At 36.0% G+C, this 15,421-nt stretch overlaps 1 protein-coding gene across 1 annotated transcript in view; it reads right to left on the bottom strand.

Annotated features, from left to right (window-relative positions):
* The window catches only part of ARMC3 (armadillo repeat containing 3), a gene marked incomplete at both ends in the record, with an annotated part of 48,247 nt that extends 34,619 nt beyond the window's left edge, over positions 1-13,628 (bottom strand). The window contains 7 exon segments of the mRNA XM_080611195.1: positions 971-1,154; positions 1,955-2,149; positions 3,466-3,641; positions 3,965-4,033; positions 5,819-5,944; positions 7,908-8,025; positions 13,581-13,628. Of these exon segments, the coding sequence (XP_080467321.1) occupies positions 971-1,154; positions 1,955-2,149; positions 3,466-3,641; positions 3,965-4,033; positions 5,819-5,944; positions 7,908-8,025; positions 13,581-13,628 (916 nt within the window).
* Positions 13,629-15,421: the final 1,793 nt, after the last annotated feature.

Raw genomic sequence — 15,421 nt, 5'->3', positions numbered from 1 at the left:
CTAAGCAAGGTGAGAAAAGAACTGGAAAGATAGGATGGGGTAAGAAGAAAGGAGGTCTGAATACTGCAGAAAGGAGAGATTATTTTAGCCATGTATTAAATTAGAGAACATATTTGCAAAATACACATAAATTAAAGCCATGATTCAACAATGAGATGATAAAAATATGAATGAAATATTTAAGCTCTACTGTTATATTCATCAAAATCCCTTGGCTGCATTAAAATCTTCTATAGACAGAAGTATGTTATTTCTTACATTACATTTTGTTACGCAGCACTACTAGGCATATGTTGTAACTCAGAAGCCAATGCATGGAAGGAATTTCAAATGTAGATTTATTTAAAGAGCATCCATGTGGGCAAAATGATGAGCATGTTCTGCCTAATTCAGAATTCCTTGGTGAATTAAAGAAAAGTGTATAAAGAAAGACTATAGGATGAATAATTATAAAAAGATGACAATGAAACTATTTAACTCCACTGGGAATATTAATCTGCAATCCATTTGAAAGGCTTGTTTTTCATGTCCTGGTTAAAGGAATCTGTATTTGAAATTGCCTGACATTTAGAGAGACAGTTGAATGAAAAAGAAAGTAAGCTTGCTATTAAGTCTTAACTGATAGGGATGAGAAATAGTGCCACCAAAGGTGGCTTAAGATGGCAGTTACCTGGCATCATTAAACAAAAGGTAAAGAACGCTCTATTTTCCTTTCTGAGGGCATTTTGAAAGAATATATTACATTTAAAAATAAACTGAGGCAAAATCTTAAGATTTTCATATATATACACATACATATCCTAGCGTCCAATTGCTGCTCTGATTGGCAAGATTCATCACTGTAATTCATTCTTGCCAGTGTTTTCCTCAGCACAAGTACTACCCTCAACCAGATGAGACGGCCTCATTCTAGATAAAAATTTACTTCATAAACAAATCCATGCCAATAGGTTTTTAAAAAGTCACATACAGTCATAAGCTGCTTTGGTAATGGCTTTTGCTGCATTCTTCTGAATATCGGGGATGGTAGAGTCTCTTACAAATGAAAGTAGCTTTTTAAGGCCTCCTGACTGCTGAATCAGTTGCAGAGTATGCACATCTTCAAGACAATTTCCCAGCACAGCAAGAGCTTCCACATGTAGATCACTGAATTCCTAATAAAGAAAAATCCCCAAACAAATAACCTTCAAATCAGGATTAAAATATCTTCATCAGTTAACTTTGTAGTATAATTGTCATAACTGTCTTTTGGACAGTTTATTCATACTGCAAAGCACATATTTTCATACTCATTATTTTTTTTTGCATAATTTCTGTGATGTGCCTTGGGATGCAACACAATTTGCCAAAATCAGTAAAAAACCCAGAATTTTCTCATTTACATCAAAGTGGGGTAGGCAGGTAGGATCAGAAAAGATCTGTCATCCGAGAATTTCAAATACTTCACAAATTTCTCTACACATTGGATTTCCCATGGTGACAGCTGAACTCAAGAAGCACTAAAATGAGTTTCATAATAGCATAAACAATAGAATTTCTAATGCAGGAAATTATATTTCAGGCCATTGATAACAACGTAAATTCAGGGGAAAAAACAGCAATGTTCAAACTAGGAGTCAGCACCAGAGTTCAACATATAATCAAAAACTCTGAGAAAACATCACATAAAAAGCTATATGGTGGATTTTTCTGATATGTACAATAGTTTGAGACATGGATAGTAAATGCAAAATAGTATTACTAATTGCAAAAAAGCAAGAAAACAAATACAAACTACAGTGAACCCTTTTGCTCCCTTTCTTAATCCTAGTTTATCCTATTTCTATAATAGTTAGTTCCAAGTAAGGAGCATTTTCTTCTTTTATCACTCTCTCATAACATGAATAATATTTCTCATTAGTCATACAAACATTAGCAGCAAGAACAAAAAACTTTTAAGGCAAGTGAACTGTACATCAGTTTCCAGTATCATCAGAAGACAATCTAATCCTTTATTTTCTCCCAGCATTATCCTGGTTTCTCCGTCTTTGCTAATTACTTCTAAGGTTTTAAGGGCTAGCAACTGAATAACTGGGTATTCAGATTTCAGTAGTTCCAGCAAGGGTGGAATTATGTTCAGTTCACGAACTGCAGCACGGCTTTGAAAATCCTGCAGTAAAATATTCAACAAAGAATGTTAGTGACAGGGAATATAGCAGTACATCAGTTCCTGACTTTACAGAAAGAACATAAAAAATCTGGTTTTAAACACACACAAAAAAGTCCATATTCCAGAATTTCCAGTTCTGAAGATTTCTTTCTTTTCAGCTAAGAATCAAACTGAATATAGTCAAGCCCAACCAATCTTAAATTCCAATTTTTTTGCATGACTGAAGTACACGCTACAGAATCTTGTCCTAAGGAAGCCTATTTACTATTGGTTTTGCCATGTTTGTCTCAACATACATGTTTCTTTGAGAAAGTTTTTTAAATTTAGTTTTATCATTTTGATTTACCTCAGTGAGGGGAAAACAGTTTTTGCACTTTACTGTGGGTGCTTTGTTATAACTTCCTTTGTTTTAGTAATTACAAACTGACAATTTAAAATTTCAACTTTAAACAGTGTATATGTGGCTTAATAAAAAGACAGTAGTAGATGTATTAAAATAGGAAAAAAATAAATAAATTACAATTTGCTTTTAAATAGCTTATTGCACATGTGCAGCATGCAATTATCCTTATCAATATAAGCAAGCACCAGGTGCAGTTATCCAGATATACCCTGCAACAAAGACAGCGAGATAGTAAAAAAGGAGAAAGAGTAAAATGTGATTCTGAATAGACATGCTCTGATGCCCCAAAAGAGATAGAGTTATAAACTGAATTCATTATTGAATTGATTCGCTTAAGCTGTGGAAAAGAACTGCCATACAAATGCACCATTCTTTTGCTAAGCAGCATATGGATGACATTAGTGCTGAGTGTGAAAGTAGCCAATAACAAATCTGTTCCTCCCAGTATGGAAAGTAGCTGTTGACAGCATTCACCTCTGATTAAAAAGATGTTCAAAACTGGGACTGTGGACTGGCTGGCCAAAACAAGGCACAATGCAATCGTTAGTTCTTTAATTCATAGCATTATTCCAACCTTTGGATAGACAGGTTATAACTCTAATTACCAAGATTAACATTTTCCAACTAAGAAAACAAATTCATATTTAATTAAAGAAATCTGAATCTGATTCTGATCTCACTTACTTTGCTGTAAAGCACAGATAATTGCATTAAGTTCAACAAAATGGGTCAAATCAGCTATATTTATAACTAATGTTACAATCAAGGACTTGGACATAATGTTTTCAAAGACATTGATGAACACTGAGGAGTAAAGGAACCAAATAGTAAAAAGTTATTTACCCTGTAGAGGGTGGCCAAGGGGGATAAGTGCTTATCTAACTCTCTCATTTAAAACAACAACAAACTTTACCTGCACCAGGAGGTAGATACATTCAACCGAATTCTTCTGAACATCAGGATCAGGACTACCTAGCAGCCTGATAAGTGGTTCTAATCCACCTTGCTCAAATATTTGTACCTTAGTAGTATATTCAACAGCCATATATGCAAGACAGAGAGTAGCAAATTCATGAATAACTACATCTTCTATGGGGAAAAAAAAAATTATCAAGTTTAATTCAGCACAGCATATGTTCACAAATCCTATGGTTTAAAATATTATTTGAAGCCCATAAACAATAGCTGTTAACCACACCTGACATCTCCATAAACATGTTGATACATCTGTACAACGAAAACCACTGCTCAGTGAATAACAGAGCTACTTCTATAAAAGTAATTACCTATTTAACATGTAGTATGACAAATAAAATATTACAAGGAATATTTTATAAAATTGCATAATCAAATGGCAATCATAAATTATTTCTGAGTGTATTTCTGCACAAGGAATGAACACCGCAAGCTACCTTCTGGCACCAAATGTGATATAAGTGAATTTGTGACATCCAGTTCCCTCAGTAACTTCTTGACATCATCTACAATGAAATAAATACAAATATGAAGTCATTAATTTGACAATCTTGGCTTGTAAATCCTTACTCCAATCTCGAGCAAAAAACCAGATTCTACTCCAAGGAAAACGTACTTATGGTTACTCTCCAAGTGACAAAAAGATCTGACTGGGAATGACACGCAACTGAAAATATACGAAGATCATAATGGGCCTGGAAAAAATTAAGGAAGTACCAGATGACTCTCATTGACATTTGATATATATGAAGTTCCTCAATACTTCATTGAAACTTGATTCAAAATATATGCATTTAGCAGGCTTTGATCAAATATTGCACAGTTTTAGTTGTCAAAGAAGTCATAACCCAACTAGTTAAAATTATTTGTGGTTAAGATTATCAAATTAAAAGCAATCTTTCTGTCATTTAATTTTCAAGCCATCACTTCCTAATTTTATGCTAACACAACCCACACTGAAAATTGAAAACATGAGTTATATAGGTTTTATTAAAATTATAGTAAAGACTTTCAGAATGCATTTTTATTGTTGTCAATGGCAAACTAGCAAAACCACAATCACTGGATAGAATAACCAAAAAACATTCTTTGGGACAGGCTTTATGTGATCTTACAGTGCAAGTTGTCACTATCAATATGTTGAAATAAAAGAAGAAAGTTGTTAAGTTGAATTTACTTTTTTTTAAAAAAAAACAACCTATGGATATAAAGGAATATCTTCAGTCATTCCAATCCATGTTGGTGCAGCAGCATTGAAAGCTAAGTTCTGAAGGGAATGATGATACGCAAGTGCCAAGTTGAAAGAAAGGTAAAGAGCACAAGGTCCAGTGCAACATGAAAAGCAAGTAGCAATTGATGAGAAGACTTAAATACACCATGGAACTGGGTATGTTCTACCAACTGGGTAGAACATCTACCAAAATAAGACCTTATTAATTATATTCATTAGATTAGATATTAGATTTATAAAAGCAAAGTAAAAATAATAGCCACTAAACCTCAACCTTACATCACTTATTGTTTCATCTTCAGATATGTCTACCTACCACTCACTACAGCCTGATTATTTGGCACTCAGCCACCCAGCATGGACGCAATACATCCATTCTTACTTTATAAAAAGGTACAAGAAAATTTGTATATAGAGTAGTTAAATCATTTAATAATGGTATGCTTACAGTAGATATACTACCTTGACGTGAATGGCAATGTCATATTGTCTTAATGTGAAAGATTCAAGACTACTTTAATTTCACTAGTTCAGATACAGATAACAAAATATTTGCAATAGCACTGACCTGCCAAAGAAGCTGGGTAAATATGTATGCCAATGTTTGATAGCTCAGGGTTTTTTTTTGCCCTCAGTACTTGAGTTAGCTACTTTAAATTTAATACATTTTCTCCCTTATCACTGTAGTTACACTAATGCCTCAAGTAACAACTGATTAAGTCAGAGCATTTTATGTAGATGATAAATACTACTTTATCCTTCTCCTCCAACTTTTGTAAAATACTGTGTCACGTCCACATTGGTGGGCATCTCATGCAGTCAGGCTTTCCTTGACAGACATAGCTCCAGTATTAAACTCTTTCAATTTGGCCACATGAAAACAAAAGTAAGGGTTGGAGGAAAATTTGTACTTTTCTTTTCAAAATCAGTGGAGCTCATTCTAGCTCAATTTGTTCATTTGTTCTGGGCCATTATATAGGTTTTTTTCACATGAGCCACCTATTGCTTTGATGACCACACTCATACACAGCAGAAAATATTAAAAAATTGAGAATCTTACCATTAGAAGCCATGATGCCAAGTATCATGATGGCATTTCTACGTACAGTTGGATCTTCATGTGAGATGAGTTTATACAGCTGTTCCACTGCACCAAGACCAAGAAGTGTTGCTTTGTTTTCATCACCTGAAGAGTAATTAGGTTAAAAGTTCTATAAAAATGAAAAATACTCACAGTTATAATGTCACAAAGTAAAGCAGCTACCAATCTTCTATTGGACAAAAAACAAAGGCCTGGACAGGATCCTGGGATTTGGTCTAATCTATACCCCAAATAACATAAGCATCTGTCAAATAGTATCAAGGATTAATAATGTCTAGGATTAAATCACATTTGTAAAGCAAAGGATGCCTTTGTTTATTGGACACCCAACTCATTTGTTGGAGACTGAAGTGGTAGTACAAAAGGCAGCTTTCTATTTAGTGAAGTACAGGTGAAGGGTATCATTAAGAACCTAATTTTATTTTCTTCTTTTCTTGCCTCCCAATTTTATTTTCCTCAAAATAACAGTTAATTCATTCTGAGGACCCCTCAACTGAAGCAACTACCAGGATTTGGATCATTAAATGCCACCTGAGATTTCTACCACCTGAGAATGGAGCTCTTTGTAGCTGAATAAGCTCTGGCCACGCAAAGAACAGAAGTGTTTTGTATGATTATAGCCTTCTGCGCCTGCTTACTCAAAAAACCCACCCAAAACTCAAGAAACAAAATCCGAAACCTACTTCTATTCTCAGTTCCCACAACATAATTATAATTCATTTTCTAATAAACCATGCCTTTCTTTTCCAGCTGCAAGTGAGAAATATGAGGAGAAACGGGAGAACTGTGCTCACTCTCAGGCCAAAACACAATTAAAATACAAGAACTATTTTTTTACTGGGGGATGGGACTTAACTTACTAGCAACATTCAAGAAATTAATTAACTGTAAAGTGAAAACAATAACTTCTCTTGTGCCACACAGCAAAGTACGGTCTCATCTTCCAGAAGATTGCAGCAATATCTACATGAACAACTTACAGGATTGTTTATTAATAGAAACAGAAAAATTAAATATCTGCCCTCTTGCAATGTGCCACATCTTCCTGTGGAGAGCAGGGAAGAACCCAGAAAGAGTTTATGGTGTGTGATTCCTAACTGTTTCCCAACAGTACAAATTCTCCCTTCACATGTTCAAAATCTGGTTGCATGTCCTCAGCCTAACTTGCCATATTAAGCTGAACCTAGAGATCTTTCTGAGCCCTATGATCCCTAGCCAACTGTCAAAGGCTTTAGCTCTCCTCTCATTCAGCAGTGTTGGTAATTGTCATCAGTACAACAATCAGCATATAACCCTCTAATTTTTAAAGAAAATATAAAATAAATGGAAATTTATGTTAGAACAGTTTAATTATACCAAGAATGCTACCAGTGTATACCAATTTGAGTGGCTGGTATGGAATGACTAGGATGAAACTTAGGAAATTATGTGCTACATAATCTTGAGCCTTTGTTACACAATTGTCTCCTGGGTGCCTGGAACATGACACTTAGGTATAGATAATATAGGGACCTTTATAAGATTTGGAATCCTGGTGACTTGCTAGATTCCCAACACATACAGAAATAAGTTTGATTTATTGGAGACTGCTCAGCCTCCTTTATCATCTGTAACAAAAGTACTGACACAAGAGCTATATGCAAAAATAACTGAAACTGGCTAAAAAGTAATTTTTACTGAAAACTGAACCTTGAAATAACTATAACTGTACAGAAGTTTCAAACTGTAACATAAAAAAAGAGAATTCTTTCGCAGATGGAGGTCTGTTGCTCATAACAAAACAAATCTAGGTCATATTTAAAACAAGTTTTGATTAAACAGAGAATATAAAATTCTACAACAAAACGATAAAATTTTCCTTCACACAAACTACAGGATTTCTTTATTACTGCAAATTCAGGTTTGGTAGATATTTCAGAAACCCACCAAAACCTTGACAGACACCTTTGAGATGAAATGAAAGTTTCAGTGCTAGGAAACTAAAAAATTGTGAATTACTATCAAAATCCAAACAACACAAAGGAAAGCTCATTGCAAAAAAACTAACCTTTTGATGCAAATTTATAGAGAGAATCACATGCTTTGGCCAAAACTTCCTCTTCAGGAGAACTAAGCATTAACACAACTGTTGCTGCTGTTTTGCTTTCAATCAATAAAGGATCAAACTACAAATAAAAACAAAAAGGACAGTTTGATTTATATCAAACTACTGCTTATAAACATTCCTGTGTGCTGCAGTAGACTTTCACATTTCCCTAAAAATAATTAAATCTAGTTTGATATCTACACTGGATTAGAAATATGAACATGAGTTGCTATCTACTTGGAGAAATTATTTTCTCAATAACAATTGGAAACACTGTTGAAAAATGAAAAAGAATTATTGACTTTCAGATATAATAATGATTTCATCGCATATGAAAATTTTGGGGAAACCATGACACTTCACTGTATATCTAGGAAGTCTTGAGGACAATGAACTATGTAATTCTGTTACACATATAAGAGCATCCTGTGGCTTTGGAAATGAACATGAGAAGTTTATTTTGAGCAGCTGTGCACAGAGCCTATGAACTTAGGCATGGTATGAGGAAGAGGATTTGGTTACTCTGAGGCATTAACACTTTGTTGTTGCTTTTAAAAAAGTAAAAAGGACCCTTCCTGCGCCTTTGTCAACTCAGTTCAGTAGCTCACCATGATCTTGATTAGCTGAAGTATTTCCATGATATAATCCCTGCTCATCCAGTTAGAAATGATATAGTGTTAATTTCCATTTCTGACCTCTCGTACAGAAAGAAATCTTCCAAGAAGTCTGGCAGTTTTCACCCTCTTAATAGATTCTTTAGGACTAACACCACTTAAGCAAGGGAATCTTCTAAAAAAGTGTTTTCTTCTTTAACAAGACTCAAGGATTTCTGAAAATTTCACCTATTGAAATGTTTTAAGCTTGTTTGGATTTAAAATAAATTTTTTAACATGGAAATACTGTATTCCCTCCTCACACTTCAGGCCTAGAGAATATCTGTGTTACATACATAAACTACTCGATACTGGAGTCATGTAGTCTCTCAGTGCCAATGTATTAACCTCGAAAATAAAAATTATTTTAAAATATTACTACAATGTATATTTATAGCATATGTATTTTTAAATGTCTATTATTTGTTTTACTTCATTTAAAAACTCTCTATGAGCTACATTAGAGTCACATGTTGCTGAACAATACAAGTCAGTTGTTAAGCAAGGAAATTATTTGGAGCAATTCTTCAAGCAAGTTATGAGTGTCCTAGAAGGAAAAAGAATAAAGAGGAGGCTTTTTTCCCTCTCCCTCCTCTGACTTGTTAAAAAATAAGGCAAAATGTGATACTAGTACCCAGACTTCTAAATTCTTATTTTGTTAGGTTTTTAAATGAAGCAATTTCATCACCTTCCATAAGGCATATCACACAATTTAACAGTCTGCAAGATCAAGATACAAGCTACATTAACAGTTAAAAGGTTGCCTGGCTGATATGCTTGGTCTTACTATCTTCAAGCATGTGTGAAAACCTGAAAACACTGTCCAACTCCATGCTTGCTGTGACAAGCTAGAGGCACAGGATAAGTCGCAGAACAAAGGTCCTTTTTAAAGAAAATGTAATCAGCTTACTGTACCATAAGTCATTTAGTTTAATAATAACTCAGCAACAAGAACTTAATCAGTTTGTCTATGAAGATGTTATGGGAGACAGTGTTGAAAGCATTACTAAAGTCAAATTAATGTTTCGGCATTAATTGCTCAAAGAAGGTGTTTCTGTGGAGAATGAATTTCAGGAGTTGACAGTGCCGCTCCATATATTCCACCTTTTTAACATCAGTGTTACGACTGAGGCCATTTTCAAAAATACTAGGGTATCTCTGACTGACTTTCAGTGACAATGTCTCAGTATTTTCTCTAGTGCTGGTGTTAGGCTTCCCTTTTAAAGTCTATGCCCTAGCTGATGGTCAAATAGTAATATTGTCAACACCAAATTTAATGAAGATATGATGTGAAAAGTTCCTATCAATCTCTGTCAAAGCTAGCATATTTTATTGGCTAAGGTCATCCATATATAGACAGAGGCTGAAAGCAATATTTTTCCTGGAGAAGCCCAATTCTCAGAACAGATAATAGCAAAAGACAAATCATGAAAGGCAGGGAAAACAGAGTCCTTACGAATACTTTCTGAAACTTAAGCAGTAGTTAAGCTAAGAGATGTGTTTCCCACCTGTTCCTAGAAATCTATAAAAATTAGTGGTCGTCTGCAGTACCATATATTCTCAGAGCATTCCACATGCACAAAGGCTCTCTTTTATAAGCCTGTCCACATTATCTCAAGGCTTCTTTTCTTGGACTTGACATTTTCATAAGCAGATTATCAATCACAAGATAATAGCTAATATATCTTTTATTTTGCCTGCATCTCATTTCCTGCCATCTGAAACATCCAGGTGAAATTTAAAGTTTTGAGATTTGATTTTACATGATGACTATTAACAATATTCTCATAGCTAGAAGATTTTCTTGGTTGATGTTACAACTAATCAATGATTTATTTTCATGTTTAATACTGTTTTGCTATGCAAAATTCAGGATTTTTCCTCCTGATAGGACCACTAGAATTGATGCTAGCCCAAAGTACAATAAAGGTAAGAGCTAAGCCAAAAAAATTCAGATGCCATCTGGACTTCACTCTTTCCAATTCTTCCCTTTTTAATGTTTTACTGACCTTTTCTGCAAGTTTAGTTTTTTCAGTTGTTGAATATATTTTCTAGCATTATTGATCTTTTATTGCTGCAGTTAGTAGGCTACAGCCTCCAGAAACTTTAATGTTGTCTTTTGGATATGGAAATTGTGTTGCTGCTTCTACTGACTTTCTAGGTATTTACTGGAAAGTTAACTTTTATTACTTGGGAGGGCGATGGCTCATCTGTATGCCTTAAATCTACTTCTTATGCCTTTTTTTTTTTTTCTTAGACTGCAAAGATACTTGGTTTTAATTTTTCATGCTATTTTAATTAGTCCCATCCACCTACACCTTCTATACAGAAATGGCATTAGATGTATTTATCCTGTCATGCTGAAGTCAAGTTTTGCTTTGTAAGGACTTATTATTGATTGAAGCTTATGAATTATATTTGTAATTCCTTTTCCCACAGAACAGTTGGGAAAAACCTGGTATCAATTGCTATGCTTCAGTGACATCATGGCTATTGGATATTACATAGTCAAAACTATTTATGCTTATTTAATATTGAAAATGTGACATAGGTTTTGCTGGTCAACTTTTCTATGACCTTTGAAAAAGCTCTTGCAGTACCATCACTCTTTACAGACAAACCCATTGTTTTTTTTAAAACAATGCACTGAACTTTGTATTTAGCTTCATGCTCCTCTATGGGACTCGTTGAAATCCTGATTTGCATTAACTTAGTTATTACCTAGCACAGAATTTACATTCTACTCTTCAATGTTTCTGTCTTATTTCTTATGCTTCTTTCCGAATAAGGCAACTAAACTTTAAAAATACCAAAAACTTTAAAAATTCCAGCGAGACCTGGACAGGCTGGAGAGTTGGGCAGGGAGAAACTTGATGAAATATAACAAGGGAAAGTGTAGAATCCTGCATCTGGGCAGGAACAACCCCAGGTTCCAATATAGGTTGGGGAACGACCTGTTAGAGAGTAGTGTAGGGGAGAGGGACCTGGGGGTCCTAGTGGACGGCAGGATGACCATGAGCCAACACTGTGCCCTTGTGGCCCAGAAGGCCAATGGCATCCTGGGGTGTATTAGAAGGGGGGTGGTCAGTAGGTCGAGAGAGGTCCTCCTTCCCCTCTACTCTGCCCTGGTGAGACCGCATCTGGAATATTGTGTCCAGTTCTGGGCCCCTCAGTTCAAGAAGGACAGGGACCTGCTGGAGAGAGTCCAGTGCAGGGCAACTAAGATGATTAAGGGAGTGGAGCATCTCCCTTATGAGGAAAGGCTGAGGGAGCTGGGTCTCTATAGTTTGGAGAAGAGGAGACTGGGGGGGGACCTTATTAGTGTATATAAATATATAAAGGGGGAGTGTCATGAGGATGGAGCCAGGCTCTTCTCAATGGCAAACAATGATAGGACAAGGGGTAATGGGTACAAACTGGAACACAAGAGGTTCCACTTAAACTTGAGAAGAAACTTCTCAGTGAGGGTAACAGAACACTGGAACAGGCTGCCCAGGGAGGTTGTGGAGTCTCCTTCTCTGGAGACATTCAAAACCCGCCTGGATACATTCCTATGTAACCTTATCTAGGTGTTCCTGCTCTGGCAGGGGGATTGGACTAGATGATCTTTTGAGGTCCCTTCCAATCTCTAACCTACTGTGATACTGTGATACCTACATTTTGAACCTCTATCTTTTGGGGAGTGTCTTTGTAGCTTGTGAATTTTTAGAAACTCTTGAAAAGCATGCTAGTGTTAGACCCTTAAATCTCACATTGCCACCTGTCCTGGTTTCGGCTCGGATAGAGTTAATTTTCTTCCTAGTAGCTGGCGCAGTGCTCTGTTTTGGATTTAGTGTGAGAACAATGCTGATAACACACCGATGTTTTAGTTGCTGCCAGGTAGCCCTTACCCTGATCAAGGACTTTTCAATCTCTCATGCTCTGCCAGTGAGGAAGGGCACAAGAAGCTGGGAGGAAGCAGAGACAGGACACCCGATCCAAACTAGCCAAAGGGTTATTGCATACCACAGCATGTCATGCCCAGTATATAAACTGGAAGTACTCACCTCTAACTGGTAGTTTACTTGGAAGGGCAGACTACTGCTTGAGTCGGGCTCGGTATTGGTCAGCAGGTGGTGAGCAGTTGCATTGTGCATCACTTGTGTTTATTGTTTTGGGTTTATTTTGTTTGGTTTGGTTTTTTTTTCCCCTTTCCCCTTAGAGTTTTTATCTTTCTCTCCTTGTTATTTCCCTTTTATTATTAGTAGTAGTATTATACTGTACTTTAGTTATCTTTAGTTATTAAACTTCTTATCTCAACCCGTGGGGTTTACATTCTTCCGATTCTCCTCCTCATCCGACCTGGGGTGGGGGAAAGCGTGGGGTGAGTGAGCAGCTGGGGGGTACTTCATTACCGGCTGGGTTTAAACCATTACACCACCATTATTCTTTATTTGGCTTCAGCTCTTGTAGTACTCACTATGGCACTTCCAATTATACCAGAAAAACCTGAACTGCTTCTAAAGATTCTATCTTTGCAGAAGAGCCAGAATATGTAGTACTGTCATTCAAAACGTAAAATTTTGTATTCAGGAAAACTCTGCAGATCCGTCTAGGCTCTTAACTCTTTCATTCTTAAAGAAAGGGCATGTCTCCACAGTTGAAAAGACAGGCAGATGTCAGGTTGCTCTTCTCCTTTCTCCTTTGATTTTTACAAATGGAAAGCTAATACTGTTCTTCAAATAAAAAGAAGCCTGGATTGTTTCATACATTACTATTTGCAAAGCTTGCCAAAGACAACAATCTCCACAAAGAGCTACACATGCCCAGTCACTCTGGTTTGTATGCCGTCCAAGAAAAGCATAAACAGAGTCATATTTAAAAGCCATTTTTAGGATAATGTGGGTAAGCTAGGAGAGTAAGGAACTATGTAAGAATGGTTGAACTGGGCCTATAGTTGTGTAATATTTATTTTATAGCACATATCAGTTTATAAACTTACCGCATCCTTGGGTGGAGGCTCTCCTTCCTTCTTTACTTTTTTACCCATTCTAAAAAAACCCAAAAATAAAACAAACAAACATAAAAAAGCAGCAGACAAACAAACTCTCTTCTGTGTTCTAGGAATTATCATACCAGTGATTTAGTAAAGTATGTAAAGCTTGACTTTCTCATTTATTTGACCCATCTAATCAGTTTGAAGATTTCTCTGACAGTAATTTCTATGCAGAAACAAACTAACATTGATACACATTTGGCGAAGTACATCTGCCAACATAAATACATATGTGTACAAAATACATAACTAAAAAGAAAAATCTGAGACATCACAGGCTCAAGTTTTGATGTGATACAAATACCATGTATTTCTGTAAGTTATTTTAATCTGCATGTATAAATCATATTTGAACTTAAAGGTCTTATTAGGATATTTCCCCATATCTATACATTCTATGTTGGCACACATTCTATACAACTACAGAATGTACAAATAAGTTCTACCTTGAAAATGTGGTTCAAATTCGATTTGAATTCTCTGTTCATATTTCACAGGAGACAAAAATCAGGTCTGCAGGTACTAAGAAACAGTTCCGCACAGTTCAAATTCCACCGATTTAAAAAAGTTATACCAATTTACAAGAAGTCCAGCTTCTGTCTTCTGCCTTTTTTGTATTAGCACATATTCATGTGAACCAGGAAGACCTTCTCAGCTGCATCTAATAGCAGCTTCTGAAGCATATGGATGTAATACCCCATGTGGACCTAATTTTATGTGGCTTGCAAAACTTCAACAGAGCCTTCTAGCTGAGCTACAGGCAAAAGAAAAGAGCTACATGACCCATTAGCAATAGCTATGCATACAACATAACCTACGTTTATGCCAAACTTTGGTTTATTTTACACTGTGTAAAAACAAAATGCACACTGTCAGTATGCCTTACTAACTCCTTGGTTAATTCTCAAAGGGAAACACATATCCACCCTCAGCCGGGACCACTCTGACAGTCCCTCTGTGATATAAGAGATTATTTTCTAGTGCAACATGAGCTGTAGCCTGGCTGGTTACTAAAGTCAAGGCCATTGTTTGTTGTGTTCAACAAAAATCTGGAGCTCTTCTTGAATCCTCTGAAATTTTTCAGGTATTATTCCTCTACCAACTTCTCAAAGAAACTGCAACATGGCAGTACTGAAACCAATTGAATAAGCACATCCTAAAAACAGGTCTAAAACTTAAAACTTTATAGGCAGGTCACTAATTACAGTTTTTGAGGAAGACCCATACAAAGATTTTTGAGCTCCAATCTGCTTTACCCTAGTGCATATGTTCAGCCTTGAGAAGAGAAGGCCGCTCAGGGAAGACCTTATAACTGTCTTCCAATACCTAAGGGTGGCCTACAAGAAATCTGGAGAGGAACTTTTTACAAGGTCATGTAGGTATAGCACAAGGGGGAATGCTGACAAATGGGAGATTTAGAGTAGACATTAGGAAAAAAATCTTCACTATGAGAAACAGGTTTCCCAAGGAAGCTGTGGCTGCCTCATCCCTGGCAGTGTTCAAGGCGAGCCTGGATGGGGCTTTGAGCAACCTGGTCTAGTGGAAGGTGTCCCTGTTTGTGGAACTGGATGATCTTTAAGGTCCCTCCCAATTCAAACCATTCTATGATTCTATGATATATACATATGCACACACAGATGCACACATACACAGACACTAGAATTCAGTGTTTCAGAAAGTGAAGCTTTGGATAGAGACAAATTAACATGTAAGAGAAAGCATAAGAACAAATTACTGACAAAAAAATGATGGACATACTACCTTCTGATTTATGCAGTCACTATAGA

This window comes from Psittacula echo, assembly GCF_963264785.1.
Source record: "Psittacula echo genome assembly, chromosome: 2".
Taxonomy (NCBI): Eukaryota; Metazoa; Chordata; class Aves; order Psittaciformes; family Psittacidae; genus Psittacula; species Psittacula echo.
This window is presented reverse-complemented; position numbering and strand designations above follow the sequence as displayed.